At 44.6% G+C, this 14,760-nt stretch overlaps 1 protein-coding gene across 1 annotated transcript; it reads right to left on the bottom strand.

Moving 5' to 3' along the window:
• Positions 1-8,916: 8,916 nt before the first annotated feature.
• Positions 8,917-11,935, bottom strand: LOC306835280 (uncharacterized protein). The gene is made up of 3 exons (XM_079361739.1): positions 11,853-11,935; positions 10,117-10,481; positions 8,917-10,009 (listed from the first exon to the last, which is right to left on the bottom strand). Exons 1-3 carry the CDS (start codon positions 11,859-11,861, stop codon positions 9,775-9,777), a joined length of 609 nt encoding a protein of 202 aa, XP_079217865.1. The 5' UTR covers positions 11,862-11,935; the 3' UTR covers positions 8,917-9,774.
• Between the last annotated feature and the right edge of the window lie 2,825 nt (positions 11,936-14,760).

Below are 14,760 nucleotides of genomic sequence, written 5' to 3'. Positions count from 1 at the left end.
CAGAGACAGACAGACAGACAGAGAGAGAGAGAGAGACAGAGACAGACAGACAGAGAGAGAGAGAGAACCTGATTACACGGCCTGTGCAAATGCAGCACCATGTCTTTATTGTTTATTCCTGATGCAGCCCAGTGCTCACGTTGTTATAGAAAATACAGTGTATGGTGCAGGATTCTCCTGACGTGAGTTCACAGCCCACGTAATCCACACAAACATGCACAACAGCGCACACACTCCACAGTTTAATGCGTGCACATATATTAGGCTACTACAAAAAGTTTAACATTTTAATGGGATAGAGGACCGACAGACGTAAAGCTTGTGTTTCTGTTTGTTTCCAAACCGCGCGTTCCGTCTTTCCTCACTGCACGCACACACACACACACACAGGCACATGCACACACACACACACACACACACACACACACACACGCACACACACGCGCGCGCTCTCTTACAACAGAGTTGGATTTATAATAAATCGTATGACTACATATATTAATACAGACTGTCCGGTGTCTATTACACACAAACTAGAGAATATAACAGAGGATTCCAGCAGATCAAATCATTAAACGCTGCGTATATAATATTTTATGTTAAACACCCAGAGATTTAAATCATCAATAAGGAAACGCTTTTGCGCCTGATGCCGAAATATTCAACGTGTCTGTTCGATGGTTTCTGAGGTTGTGGGAATAATTCACCAAAAAACACCATGAATAATCAGCCACTTACACTATGCACCCGAATGTGCGCCGCAGTGAAGAGTGTGTGCTGCAGGGAGGCATCCTGTCTGTTCTCACTCACTACCACGTATCATTACACCTCTTTAATCATGTTTTAGCCTGTTTTTTGTGCTTTAATTCTTTTGTTCTAAATGTTTGTTTGTAAAGTGTTTGATGCTCTCGGTGCAAGACAAGTTCCCCCAGGGGCAATAAAGGCTTCATTCATTCATTCATACACGTACGCATAAAGCCGATCAAAGCACAGTAACAGAACGCGACTCCCTTATCTTACGTCATGTGACGCGTTGTTGGAAAAGTGCGAGTTCTAAACAGCTCCGCTAAAAACAGCCACTTTCTCCTCTAAATTAGATTAGAGCACTTATGTGTTGAAGAACATACAGAACATTGATGTACTTATTCTACAGCCCTTATCAGACAACATGAAGTGTTAATTTAAACTTTTTTTAAACCTGCAATATGCTCTTTAAGAGTTTTGACCAGTATAGAAACGATCTTAAAAGTTGTTGTTATCAAACAAAACCCTCATCATTACCATCATCATCATCATCAATAATATTGAGACCTGATTGGTGGAACCTTGATACTTTAATTACTTTTTTATGGGTTTTTGTCTGGTTTTAGTAGGTTTGATAGCTCTCCTTCACTATATGTTGTTGGATGTTGTTCTTGCTAACTAATCATAATCTTGATTTTCCCTCCAGATCAATAAAGTACCGTCTGTCCGTCCTTCCTTCCTTCCTTCCTTCGAGTAAAGTCACATGTACCAAAACAAACTAATAACATATCAAGACGAGTACGACAGGTACGAAGCTACTGAACGTGCAGCCAATCGCATCAGCGCACAGGTGAGAAGAGAGGAGGAGTATGATGGTGAAGGATATCAGTGAGGTAGGAGGGGTCAAGGGCTTTATGTTTGAAGAGAACGATTTTGAAGGTAATCAAATAATAACGTTGGAACGACAAACGTGCACACAGAGCGATGAGCTACGTAGTGCATCACAGACTGCAAGTCAGCACACAGCGTCATTCACAACATCAGTGTGCATCAACCAGATCAAGGTGAGGTGCCATGTGTGCCAACAGAAAGCGAGCTCTTGCAATAGTGGTGTTCATATGCACAGATTTAATTTCCAACTTTATTATGATCTCCAAATTAATCTGATCTGCAGCAGGCAACACGACACAATCCACTGATCAAGTCGACGGTACACAAAGCCAACACCACAGATACAGATAGATAATCCACAGCTGAAGTGAAAACAGGAACTTTAACCACACCGAGCCAGACGCAGGAACAAGTTCAGACACGGCACAGAAAAGTGTCTTCAGATCAGTCATGACCAACACGCGGTCAAATGTGACAAAGCAGGATTTGTATTCCAACAAGCCAATAAAACTGAAACAACTCATCTGTGTTAATGAAATATAGTACTCACGTTGCCATGGTTACGTCTTCAGATGAGCTGGAAGAGGGGGCAGCTGATTGGTTCTCTGTAATGAAAAAAAAACAAGCAAGTGAGTTCGACGTCCTGTCAGCTGCCATCTTGATATTATCAGCTCTTACCGAGTGAACAAACTCGCTCAGCTCCTCCCCCTTCATACAAACATTTATTAAACAATTACACTGAATGTTGCTTCATATCAATCTTACCGTCAGTTTGTTTCCGTGTATTTCAATCTACTGTTATCTCTTCTCTTTGTTTGTAAGTCTGTGTTTTAAAGTGTTTTAACCTGTCGCTCAGAGTCAGCGGTCTGATGTCGAGGAGAGAGAGCAGAGTTTATATCAGCAGTGGGTGTGATCACAGTGTGAACTATATCAGCAGTTTCTGTGACATCATGTGACCTGAGGTCACATGATGTCACAGAAACAGACCACAGAAATGTTTATTTCATCAAAGCAAGAACATTACCTTTTAAAGTCAACTCTCCTCCCTCTCTTCCTTTCTGTTTCACTGAACCTCACCGTTTCTCTGAAATCACGTGACATGCTGAGAATCTTATCAGAGACCTGCTTACTTGCATTCAAAAAGTTGGAGCAAAGAATTCAAATGTCATTGATATTTCTGTTTGTTGAAAAAAAAGGTCTCAAGTTAAACCATTTGTCTTTCTGTATTTTATTACAGAGAATTAATGTTCTTTTGCAAAAGGAGGAAGTGAAATGCACAAGTGATAGAAATCACCAGGGCAGTGCAGAAAACCCACGCTGTTCTATCATTCTGCTCTAAGAAGTCAACATTTCTCAAAATGGGGAAACTGAGAGCGCTTTTCAGAAAGGAGGAGCTGAATGCAGCCAATAGTACAAAGACATAAAAAATACAATATCTCCATATAAAATACATTAAAAAGGTCATACTTCAAAATCACAAGAATCAGAGAATGAGTCCATCAACCATCTGTGTCCTCACACATGGTAGGTTTAAGAGAACGCATCATAAAATAGACAGTGTGAAGCTGAAGTCTGTAACTGAAACATTTAAGAAGGAGATGAAACAAGACAGGTTTTGGGTTTGTAGAGATTTGAGGGAACGTTCAGGGATAGTACTGTTCTTCTGACTGGCGACGATGCAATGACGGCACAGGTAGGGAGGCTTTATTTGTCAAATATGCTTCATGTTAAACATACAGCACAGATGAAATTTCAATCCCCTCAACCCACAGTGCAAACCTGCAGTGCATTAAAAAACAAAAAAAAAGCACTGGGCTTAATAAATTATAATAATTTACACTTTATTAATCCCACGAGGGGAAATTCGGTTTACACTCTGTCTAACACACACATAGGCCGAGATACACACTCATGCACAAACAGGGTTCTAGTGACATGCATTAATGGAGAGGTCTCAGAGTGAGGGGGCTGCCCACAGCGAGCGCTCCAGAGCAGTTTTGGGGTTCGGTGCCTTGCTCAGGGGCACCTCGGCAGTGCTCAGGAAATGGACTGGCACCTCTCCAGCTACCAGACCAGTTTCCGGACTTGGTCCGTGCCGGGACTTGAACCAAAACATGACAATTAAATAAAAAAATAGCAGTACTTTCAAAAAAAACAAATTCTTAGCAGCAAAACTTAACTGAAGACATTCGAGACAAACAAAAAAGGAACGACAGACAATCAGTAGCCAATCAACAGACACGTTTGCACGTTTGGCTTGTGGACGTTTTGCGGGTGATTTTCTAAGAACATTTGCATGAATGACGTCAGGTGCAAACCTTGTGGAGGCGGTAGTATTTCTGTCAGGTTTTTGCGTGTTCTACGGGTTTACGCCACAGAGAGTTTGGACGGAAAGCTGGACGACTGCAAGCGCAAAATAGGTATTAGTGAGAGGCAAATGAACGTCCAGTATTTTCAAGTAATAGCAGATAAATGTGAATATAACAAAAGGAAAAAGTGGCTAATAAGAAAACCTGGGTATTAAACACGGCCTCTCTTTTCTTCCCTCCTTCTTTTGAATGAATTGTAATACATTGCGCAGGAGGTGCGAGTCCTCTGTGGCACTGGTGCTCAGTGTGTGTGTGCCACTCGTGCACCAGAAGCTGGTCAGCGCTGTGTCTGATCGGACATAAATGCCATGGCAACAGGTACTGAAGTTGGGGGTACAAGCATGATGAGCCCCCCGTTCAAGCGTCCCTCAGCGCAGCAGCAGGGAAGGGGCTGTAGAGTGAAGAGACGAGCGCGCTCCGGAGCGAACCAGAGACACGCAACCCGAGAAAATGAAATGTCCAGTTTAAAATGTAATGTTGGCGAGAAGAGGGAAACAGGACGACATAATGTCAATGTTGAAATTCTTTAGAATGCAGACGCTGTGAACGTTCACAGTTTAATCACGGCGTTTCTTTTAAACTATTATTGAAGCAAGATACAAAATAAATGCATCCCATTTATTTTTCTGTCATTTAAACATGTTAACACGTCTTTTATTGAGCCTATGTCTCCTCCTCACCTGTGCGCCGACGTGAGTGGCCGCACATCCAGTAGCTCCGTCCCTGTCGTACTCGTCTGATATGTTATTCATTTGTTGTGGCTCTGTGCCAACTTCTACTTTTATAGTTTTTATAGTACTATACTATATAGTTTTTATAGTACACCTTCAGTGTATAACTTTATGTATCCTATGGATACTTTTTCGTGCTTTCATGGAAATAGCAGCGGAAAACTTTCCTATTCAAGGGAAACGCTGCTCTCGCTCCGGTCAGCGGGACAAGCCGGCATCGTTCACCCGATACCAGAGGAGCTGAGGCGGCGGTATAGAGGCTGTAGAGCCGGGGCTCTGGTAAGGGCTAAGCTCGCGGCTAAGCGATGGAGGTACAAGCCCTCGGTTCCGGCGATAGTTATGGAAGAAAAACCCCAGTGAGCCAGGCGACTTCAGACCAATCACTCTGACATCCCACGTTATGAAGACCTTTGAACGGCTGCTGCTCCAACACCTCAGACCCCAGGTCCAACACGCACAGGATCCACTGCAGTTTGCATACCAGGCAAAGGTGGGCGTGGACGATGCCATCCTCTATCTTCTACACAGGGCTTACTCTCATCTGGACAAAGGGAGCAGCGTGATGAGAATCATGTTCTTTGATTTCTCAAGCGCCTTCGACACCATCCATCCCCTCCTACTGAGAGACAAGCTGACCGAGATGAGGGTGGACTCGCACCTGGTGAGGTGGATCACGGACTACCTCACAGAGAGACCGCAGTACATCAGACTGAAGGACTGCACATCTGACACTGTGGTCAGCAGCACCGGAGCACCACAGGGGACCGTGCTCTCCCCTGTCCTGTTCACCCTGTACACCTCTGACTTCCAGTATAACTCTGAGCTCTGCCACATGCAGAAATACTCGGACGACACTGCGATAGTTGCTTGTGTCAGGGATGGACAGGAGGAGGAGTACAGGAGCCTGATCGAGGACTTTGTGACGTGGTGCAGTGACAACCATCTGCAGCTAAACACCTCCAAGACCAAGGAGATGGTGGTGGACTTCCGAAGGAACAAACCACATCTAGAACCTGTTTCCATCGGGGGGGTCGACGTGGAGGTGGTCAGGACCTACGGGTACCTGGGGCTGCAGCTGGATGACAAGCTGGACTGGTCGCCTAACATGGACACTACCTGCAGGAAGGGACAGAGCCGTCTGTACTTCCTGAGAAAGCTCTGGTCCTTCAACATCTGCAAAAAGCTGCTGCAGATGTTCTACCAGTCTGTGGTGTCCAGCGTCCTCTTCTACGCCGTGGTGTGCTGGGGAGGAAGCTGCAAGAAGAGGGACGCAGCACACCTGGACAGACTAGTTAGGAGGGCCGGCTCTGTGGTGGGCACAGAGCTGGACTCACTGGTGACAGTGGTAGAGAGGAGGTCTCTGGACAAAATGCTCTCCATCATGGACAACACACACCACCCTCTGCACAGCACCTTCACCGGGCAGAGGAGCATGTTCAGTGACAGACTGCTGTCACAGTCGTGCTCCACGGACAGACTCAAGAACTCTTTTGTCCCCCTATAGGCCATAAGACTGTACAACACTTCACTGTCACTGCAGGGAAGAAGCACACGGTGAACACTGGACTCATTTTTTCACTTTTCTCATTCCTCATCTGCACTGCTGACCTCAGAGTCAGCCCCCAGTTTGGACACTTTAATGCATATTGATAGTCACCTTACTGGGCACTGGTCACTTTAATGATAATCACCCTAATCATGTCTGGTTTCATCCTACTGTTGTGTTATGCTACATCTGTAATGGTTGACAGGATCACCCTAATTAGGTCAAGTTTCACTCTATTGTCTTCAACACTTTATGCTAATCTGCTCCTCAATAGTTGGGTACTTTAACGGCAATCACCCAAATCACTCCTGGTTTCACCATATTGTTTTGGACACTTAATGCTAATCACTGCTCCTTTATGTTGGTGAGCGAATTTACATTCCTGCATTGACTGTTTAATGACTGTACTCACACCTCTGGCACTATCTCAAACACCTCTGTACATGCACATGTAACTAGTTTCTATAGGTCAGCACTTTGTTTCTAAGGTTCTTTAACTGTTTACAGGTCTCTTTTAACCAACACATGTTTTTCTCTCCTCACAGGTTATGTACATACTATATAAGTTTTAAGTCTAATTGCTAATGCTAACTGCACAGGTTTAACATATAATTATGTTTATTCTTAGTCACAAGGGGCTGCTAAATCTTGTTTGGGGGATTATTGTATACAGAGGGGAGGGGGGACAGCGGGTGTGTATTGTAACTAATGTCTTGTGTCCTGCCTGTCTGTATACTGCAACTGGATGCCCTGAATTTCCCTCGGGATCAATAAAGTATCTATCTATCTATCTATCCTAACTGCAGCCTGCAGTGCGTAACACTGGGGCTCTTGGATTAGCACGTTCTTTTAAAAGGTGTTAAATTTAGACACCGTCACAACCACCGCAATTTTTGCCTGTCTTGGTAAATCACACTGTGTGTACTAGCTTAACTTCTTTACATTTTCTCCTCCAAGTATTTTACACGCTGAGGCAGAAACGCCTCATTTTGCATATTCATTAAGGCAAACGTACTATTGGACAATACGTGTTGTTTTGCTCATATGAAAGACGCAATCCTCACTGCACGCTGTTAGTAAATCACATCGCACATTTTTTGCTTGTGGTATCAAGTTTGCACACGTTTAGTAAATCAGGCCCTAGGTGTCAGAGTTACATATTACTCCTTTAAATCAACACAAACAGAACAAGTCTGTAACTGAGAACACTTATTAATGTTATGCTAAAAGATCCTTCATCACACATTTTCACTAAAACGTGTTTCCACACTTAAAATTCAACATGAATAGTAAAAATAAAAACCTGGATTCTTTCATTTTTAGTTATTTTTCTGACATTTTAATCTTTGGCGTGAGGCAGTAACAACGGGCCCAGAGCAGGTGTCAGTGCTTGGGCTCCGGAGTTAGAAGGTACACACACACACACACACACACACACACACACACACACACACACACACACACACACACACACACACACACACACACACAACGAGTGTGTTCAAACTGAAAAGTCCTTGATGAAAACAGAACACTGTGTCTGATCGACTTCATGTGTGTTTAGGTTTCTGCAGGTTAACCGTTAAAAGCTGAAGTTGGAGGTCTGGTTGATGGCGGCCGGTTTAGCGAGTAGATTTCTGAGGTGGAGGTCGAAAGTGCAGCTTTCTTCCACTTCCTGCAGGTGTAGGCGACGGTGATGGTAAATTAATGGTTGAAGAGGAGGAGGGGATGAAGATTCATCAAGGCGAGCACACTGGAAATAAATGTGATCATATAAATGTTAAAGTTCTGCCAAGCTCGTGAGTTTCTAAAATGTTGAAGAAAGTTGGTTACTTTCTTGTTTTTATTAAGATATGTGACTTACTTTAGTTTTTGATTGTGTTGACAAAGTTCGATGTTTCTGGCTGAAGATGCTCCTCATGGTGAACACGCTGTTTGTGACGCCGGCCTCAGAAACCACAGAGCTGATCCTGTCCTCTCTGAACGTGACATGTTGAGGATGTGGTCTGTAAAAAAACATCCAACATGACATTAAAGAGTGAGAAACTTTGCTGCAGGAGGCATAAAGTGACCACAACAGGAAGTGATATCTAAAATAACAGCAGTCACATTTCAGTAATAATCAAGCTAATGCTAATCTTCCCTGAATATTAAAGTAGGAGATGAGGCTGCAGCTTACTTGAGGCAGCGGCTGTTGCTTTCTCCTTGATGTTTGGGATTCCCTCTCTTGCAGAACCTTGCTGTCTGAAATCCTGACGGTACTTGACTCCTCTAAATAGTGTGGCATAAGTGTATAATGTATGTAATAAGGCATAAATGTGTGACATAAGTTCTTTAAACATGTTGGAAACACAATGCAGGAACTGGCAGAGTTAAAAAGTTCAGCTTCAGGGTGCAGCTTTCTATTTTGCAGACAGGAAGCTGCAGGTTGGGTTTTACATTGTGTCTTAGTCTTTGATGTGGTTAGAGTATAAAGCTCCTCTCAGTCTGTCTGCAGACGGAGGAAGCTGCAGGTTGCTGACAAAAGCTTCAAGGTGGAAGTCTTAGTGGCATATTTCTGCCTGATGCAACCAGTAGAGACGACATTACAGGTTGCTTGCAGGAGTTAGAGGACACAGCTGGTGTCAAAGTTGGCTTCAAGGGTCATGTGCAGTTATACACCTGTGCAGGTTGAGGTGATATTTGCTTGCAAAGGCCCTCAGTGGAGGTTTGATATGAGTCTGTCTGCCAGGATGCAGGTGGAGGAAGCTGCATGTTTCTGACAGAGGTTGAAGGTAAAGCTTGGTTGAGGAATCAGAGACTGGTGTTGTAGTTTGAGGCCTCAGATCCTCAGGTGGAGGCAGACTGGTTTCTTGATGTTGTCATGGTAGCTCTTAGCAAGCAGTATCTGCAGGTGGAGGAAACTGCAGGCTGCTCGCAAAGGCTTCAAGATGGAGGATTAATATAGATGATTCTGTCAGATGCAACGAGCTAAGATGACTTTGCAGGTTGCAGACAAGAGTTAGAGGACATAGTTGGTGTAGAAGTTGGCTTTTAGAGTCATTTGTTTGAATCTACAGGTGGAGTTTGTAGTGATATTTTAATGCAGATTCCTTAGCTGGAGGTTTGATATCCACTTATCTGTAAGAGCCTGCAGGTGGAGGAAGCTGCAGGATTCTTGCAGAGGTATCAAGTTGACCAATAAGGTGAATATTGTTGTTCTAGCTTCGAGCTTGGAGGTGGAGCTAAGCTAAAGCTAATGGTTGTAGGTAGAGAATTTGTATTTGGCTGTGTGCAGGTGGAGGTGTTAGCAGCAGAGGACTGATGGCAGTGTTTAGATTTTAAGAGGGATGGAAGATCCTCCTGCTGCTTGCTGTCAAATGTATTTATCCCAGGAGGTGCTTAAGGTGGAGTCTTGATTTAAGAGCTTTAATCTAAGTCACTAAAAGTCTATTAATCTATTCTAATATTTACAGCTGCATTTTGGTCTTTGTATGCAGCATCTTCTTTCGTTTTAGTTTGACTTCTTGGCTCTTTTACTGGGCGAGTGTTCAGGACTCGGCTCTCCAATCGTGTCGATATCAAACAGTGGAGGATAGACGCCGCGTCCGTATGACACGTCGACACTCACCTGTCCGTCTTCGTCCTCTGACTCTGTGAAAGAGGGACGGTCCAGTGATTCCCACAGCTTCTGTTTGAGCCGACGTCCCAGGTCTAAACTGTAGGGACGAACCCGGCCACTCTTGTATCTGTGAGCACAGGAGGGAACACCAATACAGTTAATATTAATAATTAAATATAAATCAAAAATTCAGATTTCTAGCAATGAGTGATTCATTATTTTATGGAAACATACCGAAGGAGATCATCTGCCACTTCATGGTAGATGATCTGGAACTCGTCCACTGAGCGGTTGTGAACAGTCAGAGGACCCGTGTCAGGAGGGCTCGGCTGGTCCTCGGTGGAGGCCGGGAGGCTTCGGGGAAACTTTGATGCCACCGGCAGGTCAGCAGGTGGGATGGTGGCAGAAAGAGGCCTGGAGAGGAAGTCCGTCTCCACTGGAGGTTGAGCAGGAGGACGGGGCTCAGAGCTCCTCTTCCTCTTCTGACGGAGGTTTTCAGCAGAGGGCTGCGGCCTCGTGCTGCTGGCTTCAGGCTTCTCCGCACGGCGTGCAGAGATTCTTCGCCTCCAGTAGTTATGGTCTCTCAGGTGGACAGGACACTGCAACAACAACACAGACACCGTACATGAAACCTCTATGATGTAAATGTTAAAATGACACGAGGCAGAGAGTTTGGATCTCTGTCTTTTAGCTTTACATAAAAGAGCAGCAAAATTCAGTTTGTTCACCTTCAATACAAAAAGTGCTGGATGTCATATTTGTGAGTGGGAACTGAAATCACAGTGTAATGGTGTTTTTTCTCGTGCTCTAAACTCCTCTGTTTGTTATTCTGCACACTCGAGTTGATGCTGTGAATATGTCCAACGTGTTCGTACGTAGCATTGATATAAAGGCCAAACACTGTCATTATATAGAAGCTCTCAATAAAGAAACCTCGGGCCAGAGGAACTTCTCATATCTATAAACTCTGGGAGGAATGTGTGTGTCTGATCACACTCAGTCACATTTTACAACCTGTTGTACACAAAATAAAAACAACCGCTTCAATATGAGCCCTAAATTCAGCTAATGAAGCTCCACTTACACTGATAAAAATATTCTGCTAGATCTACTTTACAAAAAAAAAATTACTTTTTGCATAATTTATTTATATTGATCAAGCAAGATCACTCTTTGTTTTTTTTTTGTTTTTCGGCCTTTTTGCCTTTATTGATAGAGGGAGGACAGTGGATAGAGTCGGAAAGGGGAGAGAGAGAGTGGGGAGAGACATGCGGGGGACATGCGACAGGCTGGACGCGAACCCGGGCCGCCCGCGCGCGAGGACTGAGCCTCAATACGTGGGGTCGCGCGCACTGCCGCTGCGCCAACGGCGACCCCAAGATCACTCTTTGTTAAAACTACTTTTTTTTTTTTTACATGAAACAGAAAGTCCAAGTAAAGTGTACGTAATTTTGTCAAGTAGATTAAGCAAAACTAAACTTTGTATAAACTACACCATTTTTTCAATGTTGTCAATGACATTTGCAAGTATAACCAACTTGATTATATCATGTAGATCAAACAAAACTAGTCTTTGTATACATTACTTATAATCAGGGGCCTTTATAAAGGAAATAATCGACTTCATGCAAAATAAAATCCTCCTTAACGATTTAATTTTAGTCGACGTAAAGTCCCTGCAAATCTGCTGAGATAAGAATTATAATAATATATTTACGTATTCTTAAATGCTTAATTTTGTTGATGTGTTTACTTTATAACACAATATTACATCTGGAGGACGTAGCTTAGCATCACTGACAGCGTGTGGAGTTAGATTATTTACTAACCTGCCCAGAAGGCCTAAAACACGTGTGTTGGTGCATCTTTAGCGTGTACACGTGTAGTAAATATTCTAGCATTAATGACTGAGCGTCCACACACATTTAAAAGTAAAACAAATAAAAGTTCTAAAATGTTTATAATCTCACATTTTCCATGACGGTGGCTCGTTTATTTTCTGTCCTCTGGGAGTCTTTCGTTCTTCTCGGGATGAAGAAATTTTCAGTCAAATCGGAAACTTTTTGGGACAAATCGTCGAGATAAAAGTTGTGTGACCTTTCTCTTGGCTGTTTGGATGATGAGTGAGTCCAAATGTTGTTTTGATTTAAAGGATGCACCAGGAGACGCTGCCTAGCAACCGAGCATTCTCACCTGCACGTCTGTTCTAGAATGTCATGAAGTTTCATCCAATCAGAGTGCAGAATGACCCAGACTGTGTCCTTGTATGGATATTAATTATTATTAATAATCAAGAATATAGATACAGGCAACATGGCAGTGAGATATCTACTGAATTAATTCATAGCATGACCTCACTGTATCATCAGATATTAAAGGGGACAAATCCACCTCAGTGTTTTTGAACATTTATCTGGGTAAAGCCTGGTTCACACGGCAGGATAATTACGCCGATTTTGGCCCCGATTCTCCCTTTCCGATAATCTTAAGGACGCCCTGATCATCATAAGATAATCTTAGAAGATCATCCTGCTGTGTGCGGTGTGTTAAGACTGCTCTCGTCGGGACCGCTCCGATCTCAAATCGGGGATATTAGAACAGGATATAACTTTATTGATCCCCAATGGGGAATTTCAGGCGTTACAGCAGCAGCAGTGCAGAATCAAAACAAAGAGTCAAAAATCGAATAAAATAACAACATAAACATGAATACAATCCAGGTAGAAAGGCGGGGATATATACAGTGGACTCAGCGGACAATGAAAAAGATCTTATTTATACTGTGCAGTAAATGGCATGTTAAAGTGACCAGTGATGAATTTAAAGTGGCATTTGTGATCAGAAGGTTATGTAAACAGTATTGACCGTTAAAAGTAATACGTTATAAGTACAAGTATAATAGATGTTGTGCAGTTTTGACGAGAGTATAGATATATAGTTATAAGAATATTGTTAGGTTTACGTTTGGCGGACCCCAAAATGTAGAGACAGACAAAAAACCCAAATAGTTTTCACAAAAATATATTTAATGTTCCAACGGGGAAAAACAAAAAGAGCAGGCAGGTGAGGGCAGGCTGGTACTGGCGGCCTACCTGGCGGCCTACTAGGCTTGTCAGGATAACGAGTATAAAAGTCATTAATAAGCGACAGGTCCAAAATCAGGGAGCGAGAAATCCATGAACGCTCCTCTGGCCCATAACCCTCCCAATCCACCAAATACTGGAAGCCCCGGCCTCGCCTCAACACATCCAAAAGTTGCCGGACTGAAAAGGCAGGGGGATTGTCAATGATCCGGGGGGTGGAGGGGGTTCAGCCGGAGGACAGAGAGTGCTTGAGTTTACAGGTTTAAGGAGTGAAACATGGAAAGAAGGATGAACCTTCAACGAGGGGGGAAGTCTTAGGCGGACCACGCAAGGAATAATAACCCGCTCAATCTCATACGGGCCAATGTACCTGGGTGCCAGTTTCCGGGACTCCACTTGGAGGGGGAGATCCCGAGCGGATAGCCATACCTTTTGACCTGGCTGGTAATTGCAGGAGTGCGGTGACGATCTGCCAGTCACTGGTTCCCCAAAGCAGTACGGGTGAGCACAGCTCTGGCTTTGCGCCAGATCTGTCGTGCCCGTCGTAGATGCCCCTGAACAGAAGGAACTGCCACTTCCACCTCCTGAGCTGGAAAAAGTGGATGCTGGAAACCGTTAGCTGCCATAAAAGGGGACATACCTGTGGCTGATGACACCAGGGAATTGTGGGCGTATTCGATCCAGGGGAGATGGGTGGACCAGGAAGCAGGAAACCGAGCAGTGACACAACAAAGTGCCGATTCTAAGTCCTGGTTAGTCCGCTCTGTCTGGCCGTTGGTCTGGGGGTAGTACCTGGAGGACAGGCTGACCAACGCCCCCAACCTGACATAATGCCTTCCAAACCTGCGCTAAGAATTGCGGACCTCTGTCCGAAACAATGTCCTGAGGAATACCATGGAGTCTAAAAACATGCAGGGTGAGCAGAGAGGCCGTCTCCAGGGCAGAAGGCAACTTAGACAGGGGAACAAAGTGCGAGATCTTAGAGAATCTGTCAACAATAGTCAGAATGGTGGTATTACCTTCAGACGGAGGTAGGCCTGTGACGAAATCTACGGCAATGTGGGACCAAGGTCTGTGAGGAGTAGGGAAGGGACGAAGCAGACCAGATACAGCATGGTGTGACACCTGCAGGCGCAAACTGAGCAGGCTGAAACATATTCCTTAGTGTCCGCTGACATGGACGGCCACCAGAAGCGTTGTCGTAGGAGACACAGGGTCCGATGAAAACCCGGATGGCAGGCGATCTTGGACCCATGTCCCCACTGAAGAACCTCCGACCTAGCAGCCGGAGGAACGAACAGCTGACCAGGCGGACAATCCACAGGAGTCCGGTGATTCCCTTGGGCCTCCTGGACCAACCTTTCAACCTCCCAATGAGCTGCCCCCACCCCACAAGAGGACTGCGAGACATCCTCAACAGGTGGAGAAAACTGCCGAAACAGATCGTCAGGCTTAACGTTCCTAGAGCCTGGGCGGTAAGTGAGGGTAAAGTTGAAGCATCCCAGGAACAGAACCCAGCGAGCCTGGCGTAGATTGAGCCTGTGGGCAGAATGAAGGTAGGAGAGTTTTCTTGTGGTCTGCCCATACCACAAAGGGATGAGTTGAACCCTCCAGCAAGTGCCGCCACTCCTGCAAAGCCAACACGACAGCCAGCAGCTCACGGTTCCCCACATCATAATTCTTCTCAGCGGGAGTGGGACGTCGGGAGAAGAAGGCACAGGGATGCAAGTTTGCTGATCAGCGGCAGAGCTTTGGGAGAGAACAGCCCCAACATCAGAGTCCGAGGCATCAACGT

This window comes from Symphodus melops (assembly GCF_947650265.1).
Source record: "Symphodus melops genome assembly, chromosome: 14".
In the NCBI taxonomy this organism is placed as follows: domain Eukaryota; kingdom Metazoa; phylum Chordata; class Actinopteri; order Labriformes; family Labridae; genus Symphodus; species Symphodus melops.
The sequence above is the reverse complement of the archived record's forward strand: the minus strand, read 5'-3'. Positions and strand labels throughout refer to the sequence as shown.

Bases quoted from the DNA above. Each gene is read 5' to 3' on its own strand.
- LOC306835280 (XM_079361739.1), bottom strand. The intron at 10,010-10,116 runs GTATGTTTCCAT...CTGTGCTCACAG, and splicing joins GTGGCAGATGATCTCCTTCG to ATACAAGAGTGGCCGGGTTC.